The sequence below is a fragment of the Chiroxiphia lanceolata genome, chromosome 11, assembly GCF_009829145.1.
Source record: "Chiroxiphia lanceolata isolate bChiLan1 chromosome 11, bChiLan1.pri, whole genome shotgun sequence".
Taxonomy (NCBI): Eukaryota; Metazoa; Chordata; class Aves; order Passeriformes; family Pipridae; genus Chiroxiphia; species Chiroxiphia lanceolata.
The window spans coordinates 16012656-16032591 of NC_045647.1; the positions used below are offsets into that span (position 1 = coordinate 16012656).

The 19936-nt window shown below is 41.7% G+C and overlaps 1 protein-coding gene across 5 annotated transcripts in view; it reads right to left on the bottom strand.

The window, feature by feature from the left end:
- Window positions 1-2136: 2136 nt before the first annotated feature.
- The window catches only part of SFMBT1 (Scm like with four mbt domains 1), an 88950-nt gene continuing 71150 nt past the window's right edge, over window positions 2137-19936 (bottom strand). For 2 of the 5 annotated variants that reach the window (XM_032698950.1, XM_032698951.1), the window contains 11 exons: window positions 19397-19523; window positions 18600-18713; window positions 17191-17233; window positions 15887-15951; window positions 14301-14440; window positions 12372-12481; window positions 10501-10676; window positions 9563-9741; window positions 9126-9371; window positions 8483-8611; window positions 2137-7619 (listed from right to left, as the gene is read on the bottom strand). In XM_032698950.1, coding sequence (XP_032554841.1) covers window positions 7479-7619; window positions 8483-8611; window positions 9126-9371; window positions 9563-9741; window positions 10501-10676; window positions 12372-12481; window positions 14301-14440; window positions 15887-15951; window positions 17191-17233; window positions 18600-18713; window positions 19397-19523 — 1470 coding nt within the window. In that variant the 3' untranslated portion in view covers window positions 2137-7478. The other 3 variants (XM_032698956.1, XM_032698954.1, XM_032698955.1) reach the window with 3 other exon arrangements.

A 19936-nucleotide genomic window follows, 5' to 3' on the forward strand; every position in this document is an offset into this window, starting at 1 on the left:
CCTGCACCCCCGGCAGCAGCCGGGCTTCAGCCCCAGGGCTTCCCGCTGAGGTGGGGCACAGCCGGCTGGTGGAGGAGGGTCCGAAGCTCCGAGCAGCCAAACGCTGCTTGGCTCCGGCATCCAAACCCTGTCTGGCTCGGGCATCCAAACCCTGTCTGGCTCGGGCATCCACTGCGATTTCTGAACCGCACTACAGCCCTCCTAGAGGAGGTTCACAGCACTCCTCGAGGTTCCCAGTCCTGGGTCGGAACCGCAGCACCCGAAGGCTTCACTTAACCCAGATCCCCGCAGGGTCAAGCAAGTCTGACCAAACCAGAATGATAAAATTATGGCCTGGGTTCTTTAGCGAAAAACGTTTGTTCTTTAAAAAGCACACAATGGATAAAACAGAGCACGTCAGATCTTTCATTTAGGAACTGCACCTGGGAAACTGCACCTGTTGGCCAGTGAGCCTTGCCTGACCCTGTCACACCACACCCCTCTTCTTCATCACCAAGCACAACTGCATCAAGTTTAGGTTCTTCTTTTCAGTGTGGGATCAACCCAGGTCACATTGCATTGTACTTTTTTCTCATGCTGTTTCTTTAATATTTTAAATAATTTAAAATCCCAGCCTAAGTGTGAATTCACTTATAAGTACCACCCAGAAAGTACAACATGTTTTAAGTCTATCAGAAAAATAAGCCGAGCACGTGAAGCAACAGATCTTCAAATAACAACATTTGTTGCATTTATCTCACAACCCACCTACGTGACTGTCCTTCCTGGCAGGCAACACCAACAGTTTTGGCACATGACACTGATTTCTCTGATATTCAGACTGTGCCATAAATGCCTGGAAGCCGCAGCTAGAAAAAGAAATGTTTTCAGTTCCCTGACTTACAGAGCATGCAGCCCAAATGCTCTGTCCACTGCCTCTGGCCCCAGGTCAGTGCTCTTCTGCTCTGAGCTGCATCAAAGGCAAGAGTTCAGGAAAGCAAAAAGACAGAAAGGACAAGGACCAAAGCAGATTTGTTGTTCTCCCCCTTGCACTCAGGGATCACAGCCACCAAGCACTGTGACTGTGACCTATTTACTTGTGGCCCGGGGACGGTTTTTAAGCTTTCACAGCACCTGCTGAGCATTAGATGTCCCACACACACACCTGACCTGGTCGCTTACACGGGTTAAAGATTTACCTAATGCTATTTACACACAAAACTTGTGTTTCACACATGAATCCAGACACATAACTTGTAGGGCTTATGCCTCGTGGTACTCCATGTTCCATGCTTTAAAATAGATCATTCCCCCAAAATACCTCTTCGAGGGTTTCATCTCCTCATGACTCCTATAAGTCCTTCTGAAACCTGTGTCAGACAAGTCACCGCCTCCTGCTCTGTGCTATTCACAAGCCTTCAGATTTCCCACAGGCAGGCAGTGCTCCTGGAGGCGAGTAGCAGATTTATGTTAGAGCCTACATATTTATAGATGTTTAAAGACAGTGTTAAGCAAATCAGTTTCATCCCACTCCTATGTGTTTTCTGCACCCCGTGTAAAATCAGCTCAAGGTAACTGAAGTGCAGCCAATAAACAAGTGCTGAGGAGCACATGAGAGTACAATCTGTTGGAAGGCCAAGTAAGGAAACAAAAACTTCACAAGGCTGACCTGTTTCTGAAACATCCTGTGGACTCTCATGTTATTCAGAGGAAGCAAAGCCAGCTCTTTGTAAAATTCCAACTTGCTGGGGTCGTGTAAACCTTTACAAAACCATCCAGGAGGAGCAGCAGCACCTGCAAGGTTTGCTCCACGTGGTACCAAGCAGCTCCTTATGCTCAAAGAAAGCAATAAATTACCCCAATTCACAGGTCCTGTCCTCGGCTCCTGTACTTTAATTAGCTTCAGCACCCTGTGAAACAAAACCAGTTACCTCACAAGAAGGCTTTGATAAATAGGTCTCCTGCATTTGAGGGAACTGAATACAACCCAGTCAAGATTTGTAACACGAAGCCTGTGCAAGTGGTATTTATGTGGTTTGCATTTATCTTTTATGTAAGTAATGGAGCATGCTAGACAGCTTTCCACACAGTTTTGTAAGATGGGACATTTCTCATGGTAAGCAGCAGTATTTATCATATTAATACCAAAGCCATCAGTAACAGTTTAAGTATCTTTTTTAATTTTCTTACAACCACTTAAAACTGTCATATAACACAAACTTTTGTACACTATTTACAGACAAAACAAGCAAAATATCCATCCAAAATAGTTTTTAAAAAAATCCTCTGATTAAATTGTTACACCTGCTCAAACAATGGTGGGACTTAATAGGCATATTTTCTTGTGCATGTTTCTCTTCCATGTAGTATTTCAGTCTCACTGCATATATATATATTTTTTTTTAAAGTTAAAGAAAGATAAAACAACAAGCAGAAGGGACACAACACAATATGCATTTAAATCTTTGTTTAAGAACAAGCAGCTAATTAAAAAAGGCAAAATACAGGAAAAGTGCATCAGTTCCAATGAGTTAGTATAAGAAAGAGGCCCACAGGTGGGGAGCTGGTACCCTTTAGGGCAGAGTCTCCTAAAAGACCTCTGATTGTCTATAAGGATTATTTAAAATTCCTTTTAAACAGAAATAATAATTAAAAAAAAAATGAAAGAGGAGAGGAGAAACATGACACCTCCAGATTATTTTTTTTTTTTTTGCCATGAGGTTTCTTGGAAACTGGTGCTTAACAACTTTCAGAGTGGGCGAGGATTCCTCCGTGCCCGGAGCTCACTGTTCATTGCCGAGCTGTGCCTGGGTCAGGCCTGTTCCTCTCGGACTGTGCAAGGCCAGAGGGCTCCCACAGACACCGTGTTTGTGCTCAGTCAGTCAGACCTACTGCCTCTGAATTTGGTCAGTGCAACACCTGCTTGCTTCCGTGGCTTAAAGCTGAGCCAAACGCTGCTGGCTTTGCACCCAACAGAGTAAAACTTTGTCTTCTCATCAAAAGTCCATTTATGCGTCTGGTGCATTTCAGAACAACAGATGCCACTTGAGGAAGCGACTGTGGAGACCAAGTGTCATTAATCTTAATTAATTTTTGTTGTGTTTCCTACAGATTATTATTAATTTTTTTAGAAAAACACGTAACAATAAAAGAGGCTTCTTGTCTCTGGTGTTCCCAAGTCCCATTCTAATCTCTCACCCAAAAGGCTGCCTTTGAAAACAAGGCTACACACATGTTGGGGAAGGGAGGCAGCAATCTGAAATAAAGGGTTCAGCACACAATCCCTTTAAAGAGGAGCCTTCATCACACACCTGAAGTCTCCTGACCGAGCCTATGTCTTTGTGCTTAGTTACTTTTAGGTAATTTGAGCTCACAGTAGGCAGTAACCAGTCTGCCACTATGTGACAGGACTAGTTAAGGAGTAGCTTTGTACAGGAACATCGTATTTTTGGCTTTCTGGTAAGGCTACTTCATCTAGTAACAACAGATTTGGTCCAAAGGTATCCAGTCTCCAGTTTGAGCTTGATAGTTTTGAAGCCTATTCCGTTACATTCAAAAATCTCAGGAGCCACTTGGCTTTTTGCAAACCACGTACCGAGTCTTTGTACTTTACACAGAAGAATGGAGTGCTCAGTCCAATTGACTGTAAATATATTTACAATTCTGTGGACCCAGCAGCTAAATACTCCTTCCCTCCTTTAAAGCATCACTGGAATAAAGAATAAACACTAGCAAATCCTAAAGCAACAACAAAATACTGCTAAAAGTTGTGACAGAGAAAGTAATCTTAGAAACCACTCCCGAACTCTGTATGTACTGTTTCCATTAATCCCAGGAGAGACTGCAAACACTCCTGGAGTACTGTACAACACAGAAATTAATCTGCCTTTTATTTCATTCCTCAAAGAGGAACTTTCAGAAATGTTTTGAGTTAGGAAAAAAGTAGTCTTCATTCACCAAGATCAGTACCTCTGCTCTTCTGGAAGGACTGCTTTCAGTTTAGGATGGACTGCAAGCTGCTCATGCTTTGGGGGATAATCCTACCACACGAACCTTCCATGACATTTCTGGAGGTTGAATACTTCTCTATTACAGAATCCTTGTGCTGGTGCAGAAAGCACACCCCAGTAAACAAACAAAACCTTCCTGCCTAACAAGGCTAAGCTTAGCACAGCACAAGTGGCACCACCAGGTTTCTAAAGCTGTGGCGTGCAAACCCAAGACTGCACAACGTGTGTGAAAATACGACAGGCAAGAATACAAACCCTCAGTGGGTCGAGCCAAGGGTAAACTCCCTTTACCAGCCCCAGAAACAGCACACAAGGCCCAGTGGGGAGTTCATTTTCTTGTGCTGAAGATAATGGCAAGACACCACGGCCTTTCTCCTGGACTCCAGCGTTGTCGTGCGTACAGTGAACGATGTGGTAGAGGATGGCACAAATTCCTAAAGCCTAAATTACTGCAATCCCAGCAATTCCTGCTGGTGAAACATTGCTGGCACCCAAAGCCAAGATTCAGCCACCAGCTAAGCAAAATCCAGTTTTGAAGAAACAGAGCGACTAAAGCCCCACGTGAGCTGATTTCAAGTCATGTTGGAATAAGTTGAACAAATAAGTGCAGTTGTGTCATCTGCCACGCATAGAGAAAGAGGAACTTGAAACAGAGTCAAGTAGAAACACCATCCATCAAGATAAAGCCCCAATTATCCCTTTTAAATCCAGCAATAAAACAGAGTGCATTTTTTTCCCCAGGAAACAGAGTGTACAGTACCCGTGTGCAGCATAAAAACATTTCACAAATAATGAAAACATCCCTTTTGAAAATCTCAACAAAAATAGATCCCATTGGGACCAGACTGTCAGTGCCTCCCAAAACAAGGCAGAAAAATCCAGCCTATAAAACATGCCAAAGGTGACCAGTATCTCACTAACATCTGAAACTGCTGACTGCTTTATTTACTGAGAAAAAGAAGTATGACATTTGTATTTAAAACCCTAGGCACCATCTTAACAGGTCCACTAAATTACACTTTAAGCTCTATTCTCTCCTGACAGCTACTTAAAAAGATATGTATCTGTCCATGGGGAAAGGTGGAAGCAACATCTCTTGGCTATGCAGGAGGCATCAGGGCAAGAGAGCTCTGGAAATCATATTGCACTGATCCAAAAGTATCACCTTCCAGGCCAGAAGTTCTCTGCTGGTCAAATTTCTCAAGACAAGATGCTGACAGCAAAGCAACAGTGTTTCTTTTAAAATTTTTTCAGGCCTAATGGCTTATCACTGAGCTTGTCCTAAGGGAATGGAGTACAGGCAGATGACCTAAGCACAATATGAAGAGCCAAAACATCCATTTACTGGCCACATATCTGGTGTGAGGAGGAAGAAGGAACACTTTGATTTCAATTTAATTATGTTTTCAGACTCTGCTTACAATGTGGGAGAAAAATTGTCCAAGCTACACACTGCCCTCCCTCCCTCAGGAATATTCAGCTAATAAACTGTCTGGCATTTACGTTTTGATTCTGGAACAGGAAAAAAATCTGATTATTTATTCCTGTAAATAGTTCTGCCTTGACTAGGCAGTTATTCTAAGGGGTAAAAGCAGTAAAGTCCAGTCACTGAGCTTTGCTTAGTCCAAACAGTTTTCCCTGGAGGCAGCTCCCCCTCAACACCAATGTGGCAGGTACAGACACAGGCTGTGCAAACTCAGCTCTCAGCTTACAGACAACTCCTTCCTGAATCCTACAGCTCACAGCATTGGAAGGGCCGATCCCACTGGGCCTAAGGGACACCCCGATCCCTCCATCTGACCAGTGACCCGTGCTCATCACAAGCCAGTAGATGCATCTTTCCTAAACCAATTCCTGCAGCGAGAACCTTCCTAACTCACACACCTTTGTATGCCAGGGGCTTCCTGCACAGATGGATCTGAACAGGAGATAAAGGGCCATGGCTGCACACATCCAGCTCCTGCCCGTGCCCCTCCAAGTACTGTGAGGAAGGCAGAGTGACTGAGTGCAAGCCAGCTGGAACTTAACGCTCCTACGATGCAGATCTCGAGCCTGACACAAGTTTCCCCACACCTTTAATGGAAAGTAATGTAAGCCCTGTTAAAGTGTAAAGCACAGGTCTGCAGCAAGTGGCTGATTGGGTTTTATTACCCTGGAAAATTAAAATCAGCAGTTCATCCTACGGTGAGCCTACTGATGGACCTAAGATGTTCCTCTGGTCCTTTTCCTTTTTTCTAATAAAAGCAGACAAGTCCCTTCCCAACCCACCACATTTTCACCAAGTCTGATCCTGAGCATCAGTAGATAGTTAAAAATACAAAGTCAAGCTCACAAGAATTTCCAGTATGCAAACACTGGCAGAGCTTTCTTGCAGTCCTCTATAGATCGCAGTTTCCTTAGTGTATTCTCTAAAAAGATGTTCAGATAGCAAAGCAAAAGTCTGCTGACAGGCTCTGTGTACACGGCCCAATTGTTTGCTAGAAGAAAAAGGAAATAACTTCACACAATTAAAAAAAAAATATAAAATAATCTGACAACCAAAATATAGAAAATGCAGAGGCACTTTCTCTTTCCTTCCTTATTTCCTACAGCCCATCTGTAAGAGAAGTGCAAAAATAATTACGTTTTCTGACATCTGAAGAAAAAGGAAACATCCAGGTTACGCCTACACAGGTTTCACTAAAGCTTTGGAACAGAAGCTCTGTATGCTGACATTGGTTTGTACTCTGGACATGCCCACAGAAGCCAGACTGCTGTGCAGCTACAGAAGATTTGTCCAGAAAGAATAGTTCCCTCCCTTTTTAATTCATCACTTCTACTGTTCAGGCTACAGAGGTAGTAAAAACAAAACCGAAAGCCAACAACAAGGAAACCAAAAAAATCCAAAATAAACAAAAGAACTTCAAAAGGAACCACACTCTTGCTATACTGCACATTCAGAACCCTGTGGCCACGTTGTTGTCCTAACAATGAACAAATTCATTAAAAAACTCAACATTAACACACGAATGTGCAAAGAGCACATTCCAAAGTCAGTGCTGTGGTAAAGCAAGTGTTCATCCACAGGGAGGGAAGGGGATTCTGTGAGACATCAGGGACAGAGAAAGGTTATTTCTGGCAGCCTACATGCTAACGTAAACAGGATCCGATTCGCCTTTTAAAGTTCCGTGCCAACAGAACTATTGAAATGTCATTTCCCACGAGAGGAGACTTTTCTGTAATCATTAAAAAATACATTAGAAAAAGGGAACCATAGAGCAAGAGACTATTGTGTTCCCGAGCTGGCAGCTGGTAGAGTAGCCCCTGTGTTTGCATTGGCATTTTGCTCCAGATGTTGTCTTCCTTTTGTCAAAACAGAAAAATCGAGGCTGACACACACTTTTAGGTCACCAGGGCCTCAGTTTAACTTCATTTGGCTTCACTTGCTAGAGAGGAAGGAGCATGTTTTTGTAGTTGTGCTTCAAAGGTCCACTTCAACTTGGCTGCTCCTCAGTTAGCAAACTGCTGGTAGAAGGCAAGTTTGACCCTCTCAATGTGATGGCAGAGTTTAATAGCTGGTCCAAGCTTCAAGTCCATACACTCTTGAACAGTGGGCAGGGTCAGCAGCAGCAGGGCCTGGCCATCGATTTCCTGTCAGGAAACAAAATTCCATAGTGACTTTGTATTTTTATTCTCCTTGCTCCTTCAGCTTTGATTTGCTGCAATTTCAGATTCATGACCATTTGTGAATTAGATGTTTCTTTCATGCTACTCCAAGCAGCTTAAAAATCTCTCTCACAACAAATTAACTCCTTTCTTAAAACGTCAGCTCAAATTCACTGGCTGGGGGACAGAGTCTCATGAGATGCTATTGCAAAAAAATCAGCTTAACAAAAGAAACCAAGGAAATTTCATGCAGAAAGTCATTTTACCCAACCACTGCATCTTTCTATAAAAACAGAGGTTCTACAAGGTCAAGTAAATCCATCACTACAAACCGTAGTCCTCATTAGTTCTAGTACTACAGTTTTGATAGACAACGCTTCTTATGGCAAATTTTAAGCAAGATGCAAAGAAAATGTTAACTTGACTCTGTTTTGTACTCTGGTTGTCATACTAACACAAAAACATTCACTCCTGCAATACAACACTGTGATACCTGCAGTTACTCTGTAAAATAGAAAATATTTATCACATGGAAAAGGCAACGTAAGTGGCAAAACTTCATCTCCTAGAAAACAGGCTCCTGCCTTCATGGTGCTTGGCTGTAGGCATTCTTTGTATTTTTGGGATTCAGATACCCCACAGATAAAAACGCCCTTCACTGAGCGCTGAGAAACCTGAGAAACTCTGGTCATTCCCTCAGCTCTCCTCTCCCAAACTGCTGTGGGTTGCACAGGTGTTTGTTTCCTCAGAACCCTACTGAAAAATTCAGTCTAGTTTCTTCTCATGATTCCTTAGAGGATACGAAGCAAAGTGACAGATTCTACATTTTAACAGACAGAAAATGATACCTGGTCAAGGAAAATTCTCGCCAGTGGAGCACAGTCAGTGGATTTGAGGAATCGTACCACATCAGCCACGCTCCACTCCAGAGGGTTACTGTCCAGCTGCAGCTTTTCAGCAACTTCCATCTTTATGTCCTAGACAAGCCACCCAGCACAAAAAGAATTCCCAGAATATTACATATGCCATGGACCAACGCTCCCATCTACTCATACTCAAACATTCAGCTGCCAACTAAAGGTCTAATAAGAGCTCAAACTGCAGAGGTTTCTTGGCCAGCAGAGATGTGCAGAACAGCCTTCTGCTCAGGGTAGAAGACTGTGACAGTCTGTCAGTGTTACAGACAGACAGCAAGGATCTAAATCCGGGCTTTGGTCCACACCACGCCACTGCTCTGGTTGAACAAAGAGGAGTGCTAACAGCTGGAAAATGGGAAAGCTCACCATTCTGTCTACATCTCTCTGCCTAGTTCTTTATTACAGTCCTGTCCTGTAATAAAAATAACGATTTTTAATTACTCTGTAGTTTCACAATGCCCTTTATGGGTAACAGAGTTTCAAGAGAACACATGTACAATGGTTAACATTCCCAAGGCATTTGTGCTTGCCCAGCACTGAGCAAGCAGAAGCAGAATTCTAAATTCCTAGTTACCTTTGGCGAAGGAGGTTTATTTTCATCATCAGAAAAGGAAAAGGTCCTGAGCTTCCTCTTCCGCTTGTCTCGGTCCTGAGCCAGGGAATGAGACAGTTCACTCTGTGTGGGAGATGACGACAGTGATTTCTTCTCTGATACCTCTGATTCTTCAAGCAGTTCATCTTGGTGCTCTGAGGTACTGTCCTCAGTCAGAGATTCCTCATCCACCTCATCCTGGTCATCCTCCTCTTCTGCCCCACTGCCCTGAAAGGTTCGGAAAAAAGAAAAAAAAAGGCAATGAAATGAAAAGCAATGGGAAGTTTAGGACAAAAGCTGCAATTGCCACCCACTGTCAGGTGTAACCTGAAGTCACAAGGAACCAACATTTGCTGTTTCAAGGGAAGCTGGTCAGAGATGACAGCCCGTGCCCATGAACGCTGTTGGCAGTGTCCTACCTGGGGAGATCCAGCTGGGGTGTTATCCACGGACGTAGAAGAACGTTTTTTCTTATGAACGAAAAAGTGTTTTCGCCTCTTCCGTCTTTTATTTGGTTTCTTCATGGCTACTTCCAGGTTACTGTGGCCACCCGGGGGCCTACCTATCCGCTTGTTTTTCCGCTTCCCATAATAGTGTGCTGCCAGGACAGAAGAGAGGAGCACCCTGTTGAAACGCACCTTCAATGTCACCAGTTATGTCTGTCCATCATCGGGACTGGAAAAACCAGTAGAAGGACATTTCCCAACAGGAAACCCAATTCTGCCCAACTTCAAAATCAGTGTGTCTATATTTTCCTCTTCAATTTGGTCTAAGGAACAAGAGTTACTCATTGATTTTGTTTGCCCTGTAAAGATTTGCTTCCTCCATCTCTGAGAAGCCCCAAATGATCTGATTTTATACAAAAATCATCAGTCAAAGATTTGGTCCAATTTAACTGCGCTTTTTATAATGTTTTGTAGTTTTTAAATATGGCCTCAATGCACTTTTTGTTCTCACACTGTCAAATGGTTAAAAGTCAGTTTACAAAAACCCTAAAAACTAAGAAAAGGGCTTGAAGGTGCATTTTGTTGCACAACAAATTGGTAAAAGCAATTATAATGCCACTTAAATTACAGTGTTAGTCAGTTCTTGCCCCAGAAGTTTTCTTAAGAAGGTAAAGCTTTAAGCACACAACAAGAAGTTAAGCCATGGTTCTACTACTTAATGTAGAATCAATTTTTTTCTCCCCTACACATTGGCATGTGGATATTTTGTAGGTTTGTGCATGTAGAGCTTGAGCTGTTCCTTATGTAGGCAAAGCAATGTATTTTGGATTCCTTCTGGAGCCAAAACCAAAAAAAAATTAAAATGTAACACTCCAAGCTCCACCTCGTTATGAGATTAGTGAACTACTCACTGTATTTAGTCTTTGTCAGGACAGAGCAGTTCTCAGAACACTTATCCAGCACCATTTGAGGGCCGAAGAGGTTTGGACAACATTCCAGCTTGATGCATGTTTTCCTACAGAAATCTGCCACCCGATCTGCCGTCCTCACAACTTCCACAGTCGCACGGTAGCTCTTGCCTTTGTATCTAGCATTGGAAATATGGTCATAGTTCAGGAATCTTCCAATTACCAGCAGTAAAAAAGTACTTCATTTATTGCTTTGAGATCAAACAGAGAAATCTGAGCAATGATGAACTCTATGGACTGCCAAGTCCAGGAAATAGGTACTCCCATCTCTTATGACAGATCCCCAAATAAAGAAAAGCCACCACCAGAGGTGGCTGCAGCACCAAACACAGCAACACTACCCTGTCAGTGACTACAAAATACCATCTGAGAGGACTGTTCCAGAGTCCAGATGTTTTGTTTTCTTTGCTCACAGATGGTGTGCTCTCTTTGCTTTTACGGGACTGCAGAAATTCCCACTGTGACATGGACAGCTGGTCACACAAAACAACACCAAGAGCACCCCCTGAGCTAATCATGGTAACAGCAGACAGCTTTTGGTGAGCCTCCTATGCACAGCCCATGGCAAGTAGATGGATTACTGCCACATTTCCAATCAACTTTTATCTAGTTGCTGAACAGTTCGCCAGGACAGTCGCTTGCCGTGGCTCAACATATTGCTCCTGTTTGATTTAAATTAAGAAAAGATTTCTTTTTGTTCACCAGCCTTGCCATTACCCTGACAGAGCCACTCCGTGCAGTATCTGCCAGAGCTGTTGATCATTTCTGCTTTGTTCTCCCAGCACAACTACAGCACATGCTGATATCTATTAGGGGTGTTTCAGGCCTCCAAGTATCTCGCTAATGCCTTGAAAAAAAGAGCAATATTATCATAGTCCAGAGACCTCTGGTGTCATTACTGTGGCAGGAGAAAGCACACAGCAACTTCCATGAAACTAAACAAATATTTTTTCCTTTATTCTTCAGCTACATCTTCTATTTACACTCATCTTTCATATCACCCTCCTATTGCCCAAATCCAGAGCAATCCTTCAATACACGGAAAGGTGTCTTTTTATACACAAATCGGATCCAACAAAAGATTTACTGACATGTTGAAAATTATGTAGGAAAGTGTGCTATGGCACATTGGGAAAATCTAATCTCTAGTATGCAAACACAGTGACCTAATTACAAAACCATCCCTAGACTATAAAGGAGTATCTGCACTTATCAAATATATGCAAATATGTTCAATGCTTTCTTTCCTTGCCGCAAAATAATCTTGCAAAGAGGCTTCAACCCAAAAAGCTCAGCAGGAAAACTAGAGAGTGCTTTAGGGTAGACTGCTGTAGAAAAACTTCCATGCCAGGCCATTTCAAAGCACTGTTGTCACTTAATTTCTGAAGAATCTTCTTCCACTGAAAAATCTGAGTGGAAATGCCATGGGAGCCTGAGAAGCCTCCCAAGCAGGATGTGCTTCTGCTTTAAAACACTGACAATTATCTCCAGGTGAATTAAATAATCTTAAACCTCACCTGCAGGTCTGTCAACGTACATACACTGTTGTACCAGTACCACACCAGTCTCACCTGACCACTGGCTGCTGGCATGCCAGTAGCAGGGCATGCCTGGCATATTATGGAGCATTAAAATGGGATGCACTTCACCAAGCACTCATCAAGAAATTTATAAAGAATTCAACATTTAATGGCTGTTGGCATCTTGATATGCTCTAAGCAATTTTTCCTTCTCTGAAATGTATGAAGTTAAAGCACACACTGCAGAGAAATGCTACTGGGATCAACTAAATGGGGAACAGGACAAGAATTTACTTGGCTTTTAGGGTCTCTCCATGTCCATGCCAGGCAGCCTCTTCGTCCAGCTGCAGCTCTCGCAGGACACGGCTGGGTTTGTAGGCGGCATTGATCAACAGAGTGAGAACCTACAGCGTGGGAGGGAAGAGCAGAAAGTATCTGTAAGTTATTCGTACAATTAATCTGTTTTAAAGTGCCAGGGTAGAATAGGAAATTACTCCTATTCATCCAAATTATCCAGCATCAAAGCACTCATTCACAGCAGGATTACAGATACCTCCTGATACTGCCAAAATGAACACTGAGAGCAGTCGACACTTCAGGCCTTGCCAACCTTCAGAATTTGTCTGCAGAGTCATGAGTGTATCTGGCAATTTCCAAGTCATTGCCCTTGAATTACACAGCACTAAATTAACGCCTGGGGCTGAATAACTACAAAACTTGCATAACCTTGGCTAAATCTAAGTGATTATCTTAGAGATTGTATGTCATGTGAAGATGTGCCAAAAAATGCTGCAGGATTTTGTTGCCTGCCAACCCACCACTTACAGCAAAATCATACTGCAGAATCTTAAGCTCTCATCTGTTTTGCTTTCATGAACCATGACAAGGTCTGTACTATAATAAAATGATAATTTCTCTGGTAATGTAAAATAACTTGAACTTGTGAATAGCCTGAAGTTAGAGAGGTATAGTACAAAACATGCACTCAAATTGTATTTCTTACATTCAGTATGTGCTTACTCCAAATCATTCCAAAATTGGGTGCATCAGAACCTTGACATTACAGACTTGCAGCTTCATTACTACTAATGCAGCAGTCCAGAAATAAAAAAAAAAAAAATTAAATATAGTGCAAGTCCAAACTCTCTCTAGGATTCATACAGGGAGCGTGACTCATGACTGAAATGAATGTACCTAAGCATATTGGTTGAACTGTTAGCAACACTCAGCATCTGCACATCAGCAGGATTTGTGCACACTTTCTGCTTTCAGGCAATGAAGCAGATTAAACCTTCAAGGTTAAATGAAGCTGCCACAGAATTTCACACTTGTTCTTCTGCAGTTCTTACATCAGAGTACTGAAACTCATGGAAAGGACAGGGTAATTTTCTGCATGCAAAAATGGACCTTTTTCAGTAATCAGCTTGACTCTTGACAACCAGACTCTTGTTTTACAGCATGTCTGATACGATCCTTGGTAGGGAAGGGAAAAATTCCAAAGACGTTCAGCCAATTCCTACATTGAAAGTGATCACTTCATGAGAGCTCAAGTGGGCACATGCAGTTATGCCTTAGGAAATTCTCAGCCTCTCAGGTCAGATAATAAGCACCTTTTTGGAGATTTCAGAAAAATAATTATTGCATTAAAGTATCTGTAAATTTCCTGCGAAACACCTTGTGGAGAAGAGGCTCTTTGGCATTAAAGAAAGCCTCTGCCTCCCTCAATTAGATTAAAAAGCAAAACTGCAATTTCACCTGATCTTTGTAAATTGTATCCCACTTGCAAAACAGAGAGAATTCTTTTAATTTTCCAATTACAGAAAATAGTTTGCCATTTCTACCGAGAAAATCTGTATTCCTCTGTTTTAACATCAACAGTGCAAACTGTAAAGGAATTTTGGGATTATCTCCAGCTAAATTCTGTTAATTAAATTTGAAGCATTTATTACAGCTATAAAGAGATACTGAGTCCTTTGATTGTGGCAATTACAGGTTACACTGTTTTAACCTAAAGTAAAATTTAGCAGTAGAAGGCTGATTGTAACTCAGATAAATGAGAGGCTTTTATTCTTTCCAGCCATTCATAAAACCATTCACAATTTATACTTTACTAGATGCAAAAAGACCCTCTTTAATAAATTCAAGCCGATAATGAGTAATTACCCATCTGTAATTAGAGACACTCAGTGTTTATGACAGGCCCACTCTGCACAACCATCTCACCTCTTTGAGCACAAGGACACAGTTCCCAGGTCCCACGGACTGGGGGAGCTCTGCAATCCTGCCCTTGTTCAGGTAAGGCCCCGAGAAGCACCGGTGGTTGAAGTAGATCTTTGGGCAGCAGTACTTGCCATTAATTACCACTGAGAAATGAGAAAGCAAACATTTAAACCACATGCCACAACCTCTCCAGGAAAGAATCTTGCAATACTACAATAATAGTTCGTCTGCTGTGAAAAAGGAGGGGAGAAAGTCTTGAGTGACGTGAATTTGGGGTAGTTTCTGTGTCACGTTTGCAATGACAGCATTAGTTATTCCATGTTGCCAAAATATTTTTCATACTTCACACCCATGCTTGCAAATTGTCAAACTATAGTAAATAAAGATGGTCATCCATCAGGAAAGAAACATTCCTTCCTGGCTAGTCTGATCCTTCATGGTATTACACCAGTGAGAACAGGAAAGACAAAGACAGTCCCAACTTCTTGGTAACAGAAGCAGTTCCTATACAGCAATTACAGATAAATTTTCCAGTGAAGTAATTATCTCTCCCCCAAAACTTCTGCCACCAGAGAAGCTGGCAAAATTATTCTACACAATTTATTCTAAATTGCAGTATAACATGGTTGTGCATTTTTAGACTCTTTTCCCTCAATGAGCAAACAAAAGATGCAGCAACTGATGAAGTGACCTTTGATGAAGTGATATCAAGCATTCTAAACCCATTAAATGGTTCAATGTTGCTCAATATTGAAGTGTAATACATGTTGCAATAGAGTTATGTGTAAAGACAATATTGTTTTACCTAGTGGTGTTGTAGTTTTCCTTGACTGATCAGTACTATCACTTAAAGATCTTAAATTCAGTGTTTTAAAACTGGCAGATAAATAAATGAAGTTAAATTTACATTATGACTCTATTAAAAGCCAATTAATCTGCTAAACAAGCACACATCATTTCTATCAACGCTTGCTTTGGGTGAAGCTTCAGATGTGCACTTCACTGTACAGAAAACAGCAGAGGAGGCACTTTGTTGCCAAATGGATGGATCTGTGTGACTGTTTCACCAGCAGATGTACTTATTCATCACATTCGTTCTTGCAACAGTTTAGAAAATGATTAGATTTTGCCATCTGGCACACAAAGCAGTTTACTGTTTGAATTGCTTTTGTTTGTCATGATGATGAAGTTAACATAAAAAACAGACAGACCTGCTTCCCAAACTTAGAATCCAACCACTCAAGAGCACAGATGTAGTGTGCCTGCTTCTCCCAACATTATTAAACATAGCAGGGGACAATAAAAAGTCACCTGCATAGGTCACAGTACACATAGAGCTCCATGTATCCTCTGCTGGGGGGGCAATGTTCTGGTGCAAAAATCTCATTTCCAAGTTTAATGCACACATGAACTGCAGGACACAAGTAATTACATGTTTTTGTTTGTTTCATTCTTTTTTGAAGTTCAACAAATCATCAAGGGATGAAAATCTTCAAGCCCTTTCCTCCTCTTCCCTCTCCTAACAATGCTGAGCAGGTGAACTGTTAAGAGGATTTTACCTTTGTTAGCCTGACCTCTGTGATCAATACCTGAGTCAGAAGAGTTCAGTTCCTGGTTCTTTAGTCCATCATGAACTGTCCTTGAAGACAAAATTCTGAAATGAAAAGAAGTAGTTTGGGAAAAGGGACAGATGGTAAAGACAGTCACCACTCACACACTTACTAAAAGACCACTACATTTTTTTCCCTTAGCTCCAGCTTTATTAATCTGCTTTTTATACCTCCCCTGTTTAACAACAATAACATGCAAAAACTACCCAATTCAATTTGGAAAGGACTTCTGCACTGCTACAGCCAGCAGCAATCCTTCCTTGCTTGAAGTCTATGGGCTACCATGGTGAAAAACACCACCAAAGCCACCCACAGGAGTTTACATTTCCTGCCTCCTCTTAACTTCCCATTTAATGGCACAAGGCAGTGTGGTCTTACCTTACACATTTTGAAAAAGTTGGATTTTAAACAAAACACAACCAAAATGACTCAAGTACTCTGGTAAGGATCCCAACAACAAAACACAGAAGAACAGTTTGCCCAGTATTTTAGGAGCAATGAAAACACTGGCAGCACTACTGACAGCTCTGTGCCTGTAAAGCTGTAGGAGTCAATAAAGCCAATTGGGAGGCATTCATGGAGCAGTTCTGAGCAGGCTCACAGGAACAAGTTTCATATGCATGACACAGAGTTTATAGATGAATTGTAGATATTAGTAGAACTCTTCTTTTTTGGCTTGTCTGGGCCAAATTTAATCTGGGAAGGAGTGATTAGAAGTTCATCTACTAAAAGACAGCACTCACAGCACATCACTCTCTGATCAGCTGTGCAAAATCAGTTACATGTTAAGGCAGCCACATTTTTTAAGCATGTTTACATTACAGAAACTGTATTATTTCAGAGAGGAATATTACCAAAAGGAAATGCAGTAATTTTTCCTACTACTCACCATTAAAGAAAGGCTCAAGCATGAATTTACAGTGTTAAGATCAGAGCAGTTTTTCTTAAATTCACAATACAATCTTCTAAGAGTGAAAGACCAACAACTTCAACCTTGGAACTTCAATGGCTTAACCTGTTCAATAATTCAGCTCAGTTGCAACAGCATTGTTAAAAAACAAATTCCAAGCTTTCTATCTCTTCCTGCTGTAATGCAGGTCATTTTGAATATCAACAGAAACTACCAGCATTAACACAAATGGATTTAGAATCTTTCAACCCTCAGTAGAGCACTTCTGTAAAGCTAAATCTTCCCTAACACAGCATGATTTTCCAATTAGAAAAAGAGAAAAAACCCAAACAAAATCCTAACAAAAAATAAAAGCAAAAAAGCTGTTACTTACTGTTTTTCTGGTTGAACTACTGCAATTTTTTTCTGCTTGTTTACTGAAAGGAAGAAAAAAACATAAACAGCAAAGTATGAGAGGCAAACAAAAACATCTAGTACAAAAACTAGTGAACTCTTTTCTCCCAAGTGACACACCAGAAAGAATCCATGTTCCAAGTCACTGGCAGTGTCAGACAACTGACCCATCTGCACTGGAGTAACTGGCCTAAGTAATCTGACAATAGGTTAACTTCAACTTTCACTAAAAATCCATTAAATCAGGCATGATACCCCCAGCCTTCCAGGAAATCTCACCTTTTTTGCATCTTTTATTTGCACCATAGCCCCTAAACTCTCGGTAGTACCTGCCAAAAATGAATTTTATGCTTTCCTTTTCAGTACCCAAGGGTCAGGTTGTTTGGCCTAACTTGCCACTTTACCAGCACAGCAACTTCAACAGTGTTTAACTTGGAAATGGAATGAAATCAGCAGGTTAGAAACACACATGACTTAAGCCAGTTGCTACAGAGGAAAACACTTGCAACTAAGTCAGTCATCAGGGTGATGGGTCCACTTGCTAATTCTGGCTTTCACAATCGGGTAATAATATCAAACAGGGCAATGTAACATATGCCTCTTTAAGTTTTGTCCCCAAAAAACTCCTGGATTTTTTTTAAAGGTTTTTTTTTTCCTAATTAGGATCTCCTCTACTCCCTCCTGTCCTTGGCAGTGCAGGTAGATTACTTTCTCTTGCTTTGACTTGCAGTAAATGACAGCTCACTCCAATCCCTTATCTTATTTAATGAACATGCAGGAAATTCTTCAGTTTCTCCAACTCCCACTAAGCTTTAATAAACAGAGCTCACTAACCAACTGAGAGAAGACACTACCTTATGCTACTTAGTCATGTAGTTAAAACAGGTAGGATTTACTTTTCAGCACTTTGTCATTAAGGAATCATTACCCTCTGGCCCATTTAGAAAGCCAGTCCCCTTTATTTAGACTCCAGAATGCATACACACTCCACACTGGTTTGTTATGGCATTAATTTTACTTGAACAAGTGTAAAATCAGTATCAGGGTCAGACAGACTTCAAAAACAGCTTAGACAGAAGTAAATGCAGAGCATGGGGGTTTGTGTGTGTACACAACATACACGATTTCTTTGTTATGACTAATGGATTGTTCCCACAGGCTTGTACAGCCTGTGGGTCTCCAGCCAACACTGCTGGTTTGGAGTTGTTGTATGGCCTCCAACTGTACCCACCAGCCAGGGAAACACTTGTGCAAGGCACAGATTCTCTGTGCATGATGAATGTTTCCAAATGCAGTGGTGCCAGCAATAATTCTGCAGTAGCCTGTTTTGGAAGGTCTGCCCATCTCTATCCACCCAGGTAACCCCTGCAAGCAGAGCAGAGCTGGTACCTATTGCTTTGCGAGGAGGCCTGAGCTGATATCCATTCGTCTCACACCAACCCACTGGAAATATATTCATTGATTCCACACTCACTATGCAGTCAGGGACAGGCTTCTTGGAACCTATTCAGTTTAGAAAAGGAAAAATTGAAACAAGTAATAAAAACCCAATTTGGTTAACGCTTGCTATATGTTTGCCAGTGAAGCCACTTTTACTGATGGCATATCTGGGACACAGTATCAATCATTTATTCATCCCCTTTTACTGACCAGATTCTTTCCTGCCCTCATTTGCTTCCTCCTGAAGGCTGGAGATGGGAATTTGCCATCCACAGTTTAGCAGGGATGCACAGTGCATAGTAAGTGCATGCTGATGTACTTCCAGTCAAGAAATGGGATTATAAAAGAGAACAATCATAGGCCTACTCTATTTTAATGGGGAACCTCTGAAAGTTTTCTTCCTCAATCTGGTTAAAGCTTGCTTAGAATGCAAGTCACTGGTTTGTAAAACTGTTCCAAGGCCCTTGCTTTCTAAAAGACCCCAATCAGCACTTTGCACAGTGCACCAGCCCAGCACTGACACTGCAATGCACAAATGCCATTTTTGGCTTAAATAAGCAGTGCCAGCCAAGGCAAAGTGGAGACAGACAATGCAAGTGGGGTTTGCTGTGTTTTCACTGAGGAAACTGGAACTTGTTCCCATACTCTGCACACAGTGAGTATGCTCCAGATACACCTCAGGTCTGATGATGGCATTACAGAAGAACCAATGCAAGTGCTACTTGCTCTTCCCACATCAGGCTTACCCTCCAGCTGAAGCCAGAGGTAGGAATCTTTCAACTTGGTGACTGTAGCAATGCAAACTTCTTCAGGATCAACTGGGTTCACAGCCTCGAGTTTCATATTCTCTTTAAAGCCATGGTCAGAAGTTAACTAGGAGAAAGCCAGAACACTTCAGTAAGATACCAACTGTGTGTGTGTGATATGAACAGCCATGAACAGGAGCAATACAAAAACCTCAGTGCTGAACAACACAGAAAGATACTCAGGCAGGCAGAGAAGATTTTAGATAATCAGCACATTGAATATGAGATGTATTATCAACTATGAAGAATTTAAGTTAAAAAAAACCTCTACAGACAGACCTAGAAAAGAACATATTTGTTCTCAAAAAATAAGGATGCTGAGACTCACTGGAAGGATTGAGTGCATTCTCAGCAATCAGGAATTCTCTGCTGCTTGCTACCCAAGTGATAAGTCTGACAAATAGTCTGACCAGGTTCTCTATTCCATCGTGTTAGCTTGGAAATCCACTTTACGTATGCAAATAACATTCCTGCCTCATC